Raw genomic sequence first — 12,292 nt, forward strand, 5'->3', positions numbered from 1 at the left:
TTTTTTTTATTATCAATGAAATTTTAGTTTTATGTTAATAAATATTTATAATTTATAATTTATAAATGAATAATTAAAATTATTTCAATTTAAAAATAAAAAATAAAAAAATTAAATAAAAAAGGGAAGGAAGGAGTGTCTTGGTTGGGAGTGTTTAGTCCTGGGGTTAGTCCTGGGAAGGAAGTGGAAAGAAAGCGCTGATGAGACGCTGATGAATAAGCTGGAGACATGTCTCCATTGGGACCTCTCTAAATGCAGATTAAAAAAAAGTAGATACACACCTGAATGACCTGATTCAACTGTCTTGCATCAAAGCGTCAAGCAGTCTACTTAATAGTAGCGGTTAAATAAGCTAAACACGAGTGATTTGGCCGGGAGACAGTTTGGTTGAACCATTTAAACCAACAAACCGTAGTGAGTAGGTGGAGTTTATTTTGCTGAATGGGTAGAAAATATTCAAAACACTTTTTGATTAATTGGTTAAAACTCTTAAAAGTGTGCATTGTTTATGTGTAAGGTATAAGCAATACGGAGTACATGATTTTGATGAACTAGCTAGTTTGGTTTTTTATAAACTATGTCAACTAGTGATATTAGCTACAATCGAATAAAATTATGTAACCGTACGTAAGTCGATCTAATTAAGTAATTACAGCTTCCCTAGACTACTTTTACACAAATTTCATCGTAAACGCTAGCTACTTTTCTATATTAGTAATTACGCTACTTGATAAAAATTTCTCAATCTCAGAAAAACCAAAATTACCGCATCCATGATCCTCTTGTAGTTCTAGATTGATATATCTCCATTCGTTGTTTCGATTCGTTGATGATGTTTTCTAGCGATGAATCTTGCGTAAAATGACCTTGTTTCAAGGCCCATTCCAGCACAACTAGCACCTCATCTTGTGCTAACGTCTCGCTATCGGGTACATGCATAGCTAGGTAACAAAGAAGAATAAGTGCCGGAACTTGAACCACTTGTTCCCCAAAATACGTTAGTTGAATCAAATGTATTGATCCTCCTTCGTTTATTATCGTTTTGCAATGTGTCACGTGTAGAAAGTTATCAGGGCACGCGAATTTGATGAGCGTCACTATCGCTTCAGAGGTAACTTCTGTTTCCATGTTGTCCAGGAGCTCGACAATAGGGGGAATGATTCTCGTTTCGGTTGCACGAAATGTTCTTGCCAGGTGTCCGAGTGCTCGGATACTTGGGACAAGAAAGTCAGAGTTTGCATTTCTAACAATTTTGAGAAACTGGTCTACTACGGCCCGAGCAGCTGGAGATGTCGGCTTGAACCCCGAATGTCTTAGCTCGACGTGTTGTTCAGCCACTTCGGTGATTTTCATCAACGCCATAGCTGAATTGTATTGTATTTCATACTCACCCTTTTCTAAAAGTACCGCAAAACAAAGAAGTGCTCGTGACTCGGTAATGCTTTTACAAATCGCTACATTACCCGCACAAAGGTGCCATAACGCCCGGGCTGCCATTGCTTTCATTTGGGATTTCGTTGTCGGGTCTTCTAACTCCCTCGATTTAATGCTTGCTCCGGCCAACACGATTTGTTTTTTGTTATTTCTATAGTTACGTGACCTCCCGTTACGGCTCTTGCCTGGTTTTTCAATCATCGTATTAGTAACTACATCGTGTATATCGTTCGTTTTCAACACCCCAGCTGCCTGACGCACAACCTGACACTTTTCTTGTTCACCTGTCCCGTCTACACCATTTTTGCTACTGCTTGTATCCGATTTCGCCATAACCACCGTATGAATCGACATATTTTGCTTGTTAGCAATCGAATATCTACTATGTTCCTGAATCGTTTCAAACGCTAAGTGACCAACGAGCAACCGAATCACATTGTTTTGCAAGAAATGTTCTTGACATTTTTCATAGTTTGCGGCTAACTCTGAAACTGCCCACGCTACAACAAGTTGCACTTTCATATGTGAAAATTTTAAGATTTTTGCAAAGACAGCACATACACCCGCGTTTATTATATGTTCCACACTTTGAGGATCTCGGCCCAATAGCCCAATGGCTCGGGCCGCATTCTCTTGGGCGTCCTCATTCCCATCTTTCGCAAGCTTTAAAAGTGGTGGCACACCACCTTCCTCGATAATTAACTTGCCGTATCGCTCATTATCGCGTGCTAACGAAACGAGTGATATAGCTCCCTCAGCCCGTTCATCCAATGTGCCCGAACATAAAATTGCAATTTGCTCCCAAATCAAACATAATGTGGGCTCATTTGCGGCAATTGGGGGTAGCCCAAGATACTCGTCATCCCGATCAACGGACGGGGTTGATACACGAAGGAGCCACGAGACGTCTCCTATTGAATTCTCAAGTTGTTGTAACGTTCTACGGATAATGGCAGTTGGTATGATTTTGAAAACACGACGTAGCCCATTTCGACTACATTTATATACAAGATGTAACGCTTTTTCGAGTGCTTGTTCTGTTTCATCAATTATTCGTCGTGTGGGTCGTTCATAAAGATCGTTGTTCACACGGGCCACTTGGCGAAGAAGGTTACCTAACTTTTCGGTTTTGGCTTTGATCTCAGCACAATCTTGTTTAAACGAACAAACGTATTCGGATGCTTTTATGACTTGGTCTGTTAACTGTATTGGCCTTGATATAATCTGTTTTACGATATCGGACATTGCCAATAAAAGACCACCTTCCACGGCGGTCAAATAATTGTAATACAAATCGTATTAATTGGGTAATTTACAACAATGTGGCTAGTAAATATTCGATGTCGTGGGTTCCTTGCAATTTACAGTGGTGGTGGCGGTGGTGAATGGAGGTGATGATGATCGGAAAATTTGTGATTAAGAAAAATGTTCCAGAGAGGAATTTGGTATGCCAAAAACGGCAATGAATAGACCAATTTTCTAGGGAGTGCAATGAGTGATGAGAATAATATGGTAACAATGTGATTGAATAACATAATGTTAGTTTGTGAGATCTAGAAAATTAATTCATATGCGATTTAATTCATTTTTACAAAAAAAATAAAATAAATAATAATAAAAAAAAGGCTAAACGTAAACATTGTTGAATTATGTAAAGCATGAATATATTTTCTTTTTAAATATTGACTTTCTTTATATAATTTTGATATTAGTATTATTCATGAAAACGATTAGTTATAAATCGGAATTAATATATATATATATATATATATATATATATATATATATATATATATATATATATATATATATATATATATATATATGGTATATGGTTAAATTAACCCGTTTAACATTTCCTTTTTTTTTACCACAATTGTATTAGACATGTCCAAGGGGTTTGGAAATCGTTAACTTTATTATCGATAACAAATACACTATACACAATTTTTTTTTTTTAAGGCGAAAAATTAATATATTAAAAAAACCTTTATTGGAACAATGAAGAAAATACAACATATTATATTGTAAGAGCCTTGTAAGCCCAAAGGAAATGAAAGAAATTGACAAAACATCGGGACTAACACCTAAAAGACACACCAAGACCAACCGAACCGAGCTTAGAAGCATACTCGATCCAGGAAACGCAGACACCCAACAGAGAGGTCCGGAACCCTTACTGGGCTTAGAAGCCCACGAAAACAGTGCAACATTATTGAGAGCCCAACATTGGAATTAAGAAACATGTAGCTAAAAGAAGAATCCATTTTTGAGTCTCTTTAAGCATTGACAAGAAAACTGTGGCCCTAACAAATCATGATAGAACTGGAGCCCATAGAAGTAATCCACCCACTGAAGCCCAAAAAGAAGAAAAATCTATTGATATTCACCAAACCGAACCCGAATCGAAGGTTTGAGTCATCTTCCCCAATTGGGTTGTAGAGCTATACTCCTAAATTGTAGAAATCGATTGAGGGATTGAAGGAAAACCAGCTGCAATTGAACCCACGAAGACAACATAGAAAACTACTTGAAGATATCAGCCTTGTTACTTGCTGAAACAGGTGTGGAACATTGTGCAATTGGATTATGGACCCTCAAATCTTTTTTTTTTTTTTTGGAGTGTCGTCATCGACCATGTTCGGCATGAAAACCCCAAAATTGACCAACTCTTCTTTAAAAGTGAGCTTTTTTCCTCCATATTGATTACGGTTCTGGTTATTATTTTTTGGCTTAGAAGATTCACCAACTACATGATGAATTTCACTTGAAGTATCAAACAAACTAGAGAGATTAGTGGCATTGTCTAATCAGTCATTTGATTTGAAGTTTCCTTTGTCCAATTTGCAATTATCATTGGTGAAAATAACAGGAACATCACTGGATTTTACAGGAAAGCATCTAGCTTTGATTTTCTCACAAGAATCTTTACAACTTGAGCCAATACACTGATTCTCTTCGCCGTATATTGAAGGGCTAGACGAAATAATTTTTGAACCAACCGAATTTTCTGTAACAGAATCGAAAACAGCAGGGGAGTCAGGTTAACTTTGAAGCATGATTAGCAAAGGTGGTGTTATCAGTAAGAGTTTTTGACTAGCTTTTAGTTGGAAGGTTTAAAGAGGTAGATGAAAAAAGAGAATTGGAAGGGATTTTTGAGGGTATTTGGGTAAGACCGGTTGTAACGGGGGTGGGCTCACACCGTGGGAGCCGACGTGGCAACCGGCCACGCTAACCCCGAGGGAGTAGCGGCGCGTGGGGAAGGGGCGGGAAGAGGGGCAGCAGTTTGGTGCGTGGCTTGGCAACGCGCAGAGAGACGGGTGTGGGAGGGTGGATAGTCCACGTGACGCGAGCTAGATGGCTAATCTGGGCAGTGAGTGGGTCCCATGTCAATTCTAGCTACCATGAAATAAAAGAAGAAAATGGAAATTTAAGTTTCAGTGACTCCATGGATATGGAGTTGAAGATAGATATTGGGGAGAGAAGATAAAAGTAGGTGGGTGTGTATGTAATAAATAAATAAAAATAAATACGGATATCAACATACATATGCATATTGATTTTATTTTTATTTAGAAACGGAGTATTATATTACTCCCTAATTTTAACTTAGACATAGAGTATTATTTATTAGTAAAGTTTAATAAATAAATAAAACAGAAAAAATTAAAAATAAAATGCCACATCAGCTTTCCACTAACTCACACCACAAACCCACATCACAAACCCACACCACCACTGATTCACTCAAACAACCCACAAGTCCTAATCATCAAAAAACAACCCACGCCCACAACTTACGTCCCCTACCGTTACGAATGGTCTAAGGGTAGGATAGTCTTTTTCTAAAAGTTTAAAAGGAACGTGATTGGATGATTGTAGAGAGGTTGAATTTCCCTTGAGCCCATCCCCTGCAACTTGTACTTTATCTCTTTTGGTTGAAGAAAACAGAGATCTTTTTATTTTCTCTGTCTCCTTTACCTTTACCATGAAAATTGCATGTGACACTTTCTCCAACGAATTGTGAACCACCGATGTTACCGTTGCACTAGTTTTAGTTCGAGTTTTGAATTTCAAATCATCACCTGAAACGTACACCTCGCCCTCCTCCGGTGGCGATTCCGGCATAAATTCCGGTACCGGAATATTATTATCATCAAACAAGTAATGATTCTCTGCTTCAGACATGAAAATTCGAAACCCATCGTTGAATTCATCAATGATAACATCACTAATGATTTCGATAGATTCATCATGATGCACTCCTTCCACCCACAAGTTCCAAGATGAAAGATTCTCAATACACAAATGATATTGATACATCATCAATTTTGGAATGATAAGAGTTACACACATATAAAATGTTTCATTCAATGCAGCTTAATGTGTGTCAGCAAAACCCTTATTATTTTAATATTATAATTTAATTCAATTTTTCTTATTTTTATTATAATTAACTATTACTAATTATTATAGTATTATATTTAATAATAATTAAAATTAAAATTAATATTATGATTATTATTTATTACTATTATAATTTTTTTGATATAATTTATTATTATTATTATAATTATAATTATAATAATAACTTAAAAAGTGCAATGGTGTCATGGTGGGTGGCAAGTTGAAGAAATAATAGCATGTCTTTTAGACCACTGTTATCTGAAGCCTGGTTGAAGCTTCATTGCAGCTTCCTTCAACAACGTCATTATTAGCATGTGTGGTTGAAGTTCCATTGAAAAGCCCGTGATGCTAAATGTCGTTGTATAGCATTTTGTACCACGAAGCTCCTTGCTTTGCTTGTTTATACTAAACGGATTAAATGTTATACATTGTATTGATTAATTACTTCTGGTTGGTTCATTTTTTGGTGAGTCCATTGTTGAAGTGACGCTGATGTAGCACAATGTGATTGTATGATATGTGTCATAGGGGATAGCAAGATCGATACATATTTTATTTCGATACAGATTTCATTGTGGCAGTTTAATATGGTGTAAGGAGTTAAATTTTGTACCTTAAAGCCCTCATCTTGTGAGCCTATTAAAATTGATATCAATAAAATATCACCTTTTCTAAAAGTTATACTCCGTATTTATTACGGAGTATATGAAACTAAAATGTTAGCTTTAAAAAAAAAAAAAAAAAAAAAAAAAAAAAAAAACTGAAATGTTAAATAATCCATGCTTTTAATATAAAGTACAAATATTTAATCTAGTACTAGAATTACTAAACCTTTTAAAAAAAACACGTGTCATGATTTTGGACGGAGATTACCAATAACTATTTGATGACATATAGTTGGAAGTTAGAAGTAACGCAGATACTTGTTCCTGTGTAGACACATAAGAAACATCTGCATATTCAAAAAGAGCCGTAGAACGCATTATTTACCCACAAAAGTAGATAAAAAAATAAGTACATACATAACACAAATGAGTCATGTAAAAGAGTAGCTATAAGAATATGCAATTGCAAGTAACATTAGCACTATCTTTGCTTACAATGCATCTCTTGAATTCCTTATGAATCACGTATCACATATTCACATATCACATTATATTAGAGACAGAAATTTCACACACAAATCTCAAAACGAATCCATTATGATCGTATTTGTTAATATAATGGGTCAAACAGGTCACAGACATTGAAATATTAATATATATCTATTTGTTAACATAACGGGTCAAAAATACACAATGGCTATATTTGCAGGGGATGAGTGAACTCACTTCATAAATTATAGACTATAGTTATAGTACTGTATGGAAATTGTTATCAGTTGAATTGTAGTACATACAGAGCAATCAAATTGAATATACCAATATTTTTGTCTAACTAACAACATGAGAATTACATATTTTTATTAACTATTATAAACATCTAAATTTAGATAAGGTTCAAAATTGATTGTAGGTTAATACTGAAATTGTATTGTACGGGTAATCAGTTAACTAAAATCATAATCAGGATCAACATCATTAAATTCATAATCAGAGCCTAAAATAATATCAAATATAGAAGTTCAAGTAGTAAAAGTACAACTGTTTCATCCCTGGATAAGGTGATTAGTACCTCCCATTTGATTCATCGTAAACATAAATAGATTCGTAAGAAGCTGACTAATACCCCTAATATGATTAATACCCCTTATATTATTCACAGAAACTTTGATTATAAATGTGTGTCTGAAAGGACAGATAGTCAATGACTTGTAGTTTCAATCGCATTGTCAGATTAAATTCTTGTTGAACTATTTGTGGAGGTTTATGATTTTAATGGGGTATATGTGATTACGAACGTATGCACATCCTGTCGGTCATATAAAGCAAAATATCAAGGACAGATCTTACTTAGCAGCCTGTTATTCCATTTTGCACAGATGCTTATTTCATGACATGATAAATAAAAAACATACCACACGTTTGGCAATGGAAGAAATTCGTACACCTCCGACTCTGAAGTGATATCATCAGCTTAAGCTTATATAAGAAAAATAACCATTCATAATTTGACAAGAAATTAATTTAAGTATAATATGCCTTGAAAGTTGAAAAGGCGTTACCTCATTGGGGTCAGCCACTAAAGAAGCATATAATGTTAATAGCAAAAAAAACAGTCTTTATGATCTTAGGAAGAGCATTGTGGCACGAAAAAACATATATCAGATGTTCAAAAAACCAGCAATAAATAAGTGCCGACAGTCACTGAATAATTAGAAAACAGAGATAACACCGAAAAGATGTATGGCTTTTACCTCACACACATGTCCTCTTCTGACCGCATACTTGTCTCATCCTATTCCTGCAAGCTGATTGACCTATTGTATTTTTTGAAAATAAATTAGGAGCATAAACCTCAAAGTCAATGATGGTCTTTTAATATTTAACCGAACCATAAGATGACTGATGATATTTATACCATGTATTAATAAGATGATACTTACATATCCAACTCGCCAACCAACCATCCTGTAAGCTTTAGAGATGGAAAAAAAAATGTTGATAGTGTGATCTCTCTCGTAACAAAAGAGTGTTTCAAAACATCATACATCACGTACCTGTTCGATATTTTCCCAAAGAAATTTATAGGTAAAAGATGATCTTTTAATTTGAACATATTGAAAAAAGGAATATTTCTTTTAAAGTAGCAGCTGCTGGAAAAATGTCTGAACCAAAAAGCGTTTGGTCTAATATTAGATTAGATCCATTAAGAAAGGATTCTTTCTGTTCTGAAAGTAATTCTAAAAAGAGGTACCTATATGGCTATCTATATCAGAACCATCAAACCATTGGTCTCAAGAAAGCGCCGCCTACTTATTCAAAAACTGTAAGTAGGTGATTAAAGGTGAAAAGAGACCTCGTTGTTAGGGTTAACCACATCAAAAATATGCCAATTAGGTCTAGCTGGATTATTTTGACGGATAGAACCAGCAATCGTCAAAAATGGATTCGAGTAGGCTAGATTTCAAAAAAGAAAGCAAGCCTGCAAGTTACAATCATCAAATGAGCAGAGCCAATATCGTAGCATCCTTGATTGATATAAATAATAAAGGATTCTTTATGATTGACCACCATTCCCATGATTAAGAGGTTCACACCTGAGGAGATTCTCAGGGCAGAAAATATAAATCATCCCTGGAAAATAAAACTAAAATAGAAAACTAAAATTTATGGAAATGGGTTTAACAAAAGACACATCACTAAAGCATGCTAGAACACCTTCATTGGGACCATCAATGACAATAAAGAGGTTGACATAGTTGATATTACCACAAATGAGCAAAAATTAAGCGTGCTTACCATAGACGTCTCTTTCAATCCATGCTTTGCAAAGGCACAAGACCACCACTGCTTCTAATTAATTGACCAAAAAATGCAAGAAAAAAGACCTGATGAGTAATGAAAATCATATGAGAACTAAAAATTGGGTAGAACGAAAGCAACAACAACAACAAATGTAGACACAAAACACAATCTAGTCACAATTGAAACGAGCTTACTAACAAAAAACACAAACTAATCATCCAGCACTCGCACACATGGGAAACCAAGAAACCAGATAATGATATGAACATTATAACAAGGATAAAGAAAAAAAATGCAAGGACCTCTGATGCAACTAGGACTTGAAAAGTAAACAAATAAGACTTCAAGTGTTTCAAGGGATCACCAATATAACATGTAATCCGTTGTATTCGCCCCATATTTATAGGAAACAACGAAAGTAAAATTAAGTTTAGGCATAGAGTGTAAACTTTCACTAAAAGCCCTTTCGAGTTCGTGTTTCAGCCACTCAAACCAATTCTTATTATGTTCAATGAAAAATGGAAGCAGTTTATGCAACTTCACATTTACATCTAATCATGTACTCCCTCCATCCCATATTGATACTCCACTATTCCATTATTTTGGGTTGTTCGAAATTAATAGTCCACCTCTATACATAGATAAGAATAATAAGGTAAAGTTCTTACATGCCCTTAACTTTTGCATATAAGACAAACAAATAAGTAAGAAGTAAAGGGTAAAAGTGTAAAGTAAACAAACCGTATAGTGTAATGATGATATTTCTTGAATTGTGTGTTTTCTGTCTGGGAGTATAAAAATATGGGACAGAGGGAGTGATATTTTAGTACAGTTCAAACTTCATGCGAGCATATGGAGAGATCAACTGTTAACAATCCAGATAACGAAACTAACCCTAGGATTAGATTGTTTTTCAAAACCTCTGTTCTGCAAGTTGGATAGTTGCCCCACTCTCCACAAACATACAATGATACCTCAGAAATGCTTTTACATGCTTTTTACATAGATTAATAACTGTTTCAAACTCAGCAACAAACTTGTAATACTTTAACTGACTATCAATAAAAATAAGCTTTTAAAATTTTATTATATAATGAGTTGTTCATATAGCCTGCTCTAACCTGTCAAGTAGTAGAGTTCGACATGAAAAGCAACTTACATGGAATTTGGACTCTTGCGAAGATTCCATCAACACCAACCTCGAGATGCTTTACACATTAGCCTCATGTACCTGCAGGAACAAATAACAAGAAGACAAGTTTATTCAACCACATCACTAAACAGTGTACACTACACCATTGGTTATGTTAACATCAAATTCTACAGTCGATGGATAACTTACGGGTCCGCCTTCCCCTCATCTATCCCCAAGAATTCAAATAGGTCCTTCGCCACTGCAATCAAAATACAACAATATATAGATAAACATACGCAAGTCAGATAGGGGTTGAGTAGCGAGCGGGTCAAGAGTCTCAAGATCAGTCATCTATTAATACAAGTCCAAAAACGGTCAGATATTTCAGGCAGCTAGCTTCTTTTCGAGCTCTTCAAGTGTAAGTAATACTTGAAGTTTCTAACGCCACTCACCAAAAGGAACGCATGTACAATCTTCACCAACGCTCTATGCCTTCACCTGCACACGTTTATATATCAGGCCCAAGTTTGTTTGGTATATCAATAATGGTAAAACTATATTGACTGAAACTAAGAGACTTTTAACAGAACTAGTACGAATATACCATCGATAGATCAGTACTTCTACCCTGCAACAACAAACTAACTGAATTCTATAGCTCTGAGAAAGGTTGCTACCCCAGGAGCAAAATCATGTTGTCAAATCAGCTTTACCATATTTACATTGGCATATTGACATATTACCATATATATTGGTCACAAATAAAACTATGATAATGTGTCATACCAAGCCTTGAAATGCCAACAATTGTGTTTTTTTTTTTTTGTTTTACCACACCTGTCATTTTGCGGCAATTAAACAAGCAAGGAACGTTAACTCTAAACCCTGTCAAATATGTCTTTCTCTTTTATATTTCATTAAAACTGTAAAGCCTACTGAACAAAATTTCTGAAAGTGTCATTGCTGTGTAATCCCCACCGTCCATCTTGACATGATTCATATCTTTCAAGCAATGTAAGAGATAAAGACTACATAAGTGCAACCTCTTATAATTAACAACTATACTCTATATAAATAACAAAAACTGATTTCTTGAATAAATGAAGGATGAACCAGACAAAGATCCACATATTTCCAAGTAAGACAGTTATCAAAAAATCACCAGCACCTGTTGTTGCAGATTTTTCATCAAGAGGGCCAAGCTCAATTTCACCCCATAATGTTAATTGTTAACTTTTGAATAAACTTGCAAATATTAACGAGATATTCTGAGTTATAACTTGAAATCAAGCTTAAATTTTATTACTCCTTATGTTGTCCAACCGCCAGCAAATGCTATGGGGAATGCTCCTCTGACGAAAACGTAATCGTGTTTGAATGAAGATTGAGAAAGTAATGATATAACATTTTTTACGACAAATTTTATTTATGACACTATACCAATAGTAAGAAAAAAAATACAATATAAGTAAAGAGGAAAAAAAAAAAAAAAAAAAATTAATCCATGTAAAGTTTAAAAACTTAATTGTGTTTGAATTGAACTCTGGACAGATGTTCACTACATTCTCCTCAAGTTTAAGTTTCCTGCAAGACACACATGAACTGTACATGATGGGCCATTGGGAGAAACACATTAAAATTGCTAAGATTTAATATAAGAATGACACACCCATTATCGACCAGCCAATCCCACCAGTAATGAAATCACCTGCAGACATGAAGGTGTCCTAATGATGGTAAACGGCACAAATAAACAGCTAAACTAGAAAAGGGAGATATTGACCAGACATCGTATTAGCATGTACTCATTTGCTGTGAGAAAGATATGCAGAAAACACAAGTATATTGCAATAAAGATATAAAATAAGCCTAGGGAAACGTCCGCACATATATTAAGCCTTTGAGTAAG

General features: G+C 35.0%; 1 protein-coding gene and 2 long non-coding RNA genes across 3 annotated transcripts; all 3 read right to left on the minus strand.

Moving 5' to 3' along the window:
• Nucleotides 1-762: 762 nt before the first annotated feature.
• Nucleotides 763-2,679, minus strand: LOC139900485 (uncharacterized). Its single transcript, XM_071883465.1, has one exon. The coding sequence runs from the start codon at nt 2,677-2,679 to the stop codon at nt 763-765; it is 1,917 nt and encodes a 638-aa protein (XP_071739566.1).
• A 4,558-nt stretch (nt 2,680-7,237) lies between these two features.
• On the minus strand, nt 7,238-9,301 carry LOC139855365 (uncharacterized). Its single transcript, XR_011761404.1, has 3 exons — nt 8,387-9,301; nt 8,198-8,260; nt 7,238-8,069 (listed from the first exon to the last, which is right to left on the minus strand). It is a non-coding gene; the product is annotated as an uncharacterized lncRNA (long non-coding RNA).
• A 670-nt stretch (nt 9,302-9,971) lies between these two features.
• On the minus strand, nt 9,972-11,031 carry LOC139855371 (uncharacterized). The gene is made up of 3 exons (XR_011761414.1): nt 10,836-11,031; nt 10,591-10,642; nt 9,972-10,479 (listed from the first exon to the last, which is right to left on the minus strand). It is a non-coding gene; the product is annotated as an uncharacterized lncRNA (long non-coding RNA).
• Nucleotides 11,032-12,292: the final 1,261 nt, after the last annotated feature.

Source organism: Rutidosis leptorrhynchoides, chromosome 1 (genome assembly GCF_046630445.1).
Source record: "Rutidosis leptorrhynchoides isolate AG116_Rl617_1_P2 chromosome 1, CSIRO_AGI_Rlap_v1, whole genome shotgun sequence".
In the NCBI taxonomy this organism is placed as follows: Eukaryota; Viridiplantae; Streptophyta; class Magnoliopsida; order Asterales; family Asteraceae; genus Rutidosis; species Rutidosis leptorrhynchoides.

Bases quoted from the DNA above. Each gene is read 5' to 3' on its own strand.
- LOC139900485 (XM_071883465.1), bottom strand. From the start codon at position 2,679: ATGTCCGATATCGTAAAACAGATTATATCAAGGCCAATACAGTTAACA.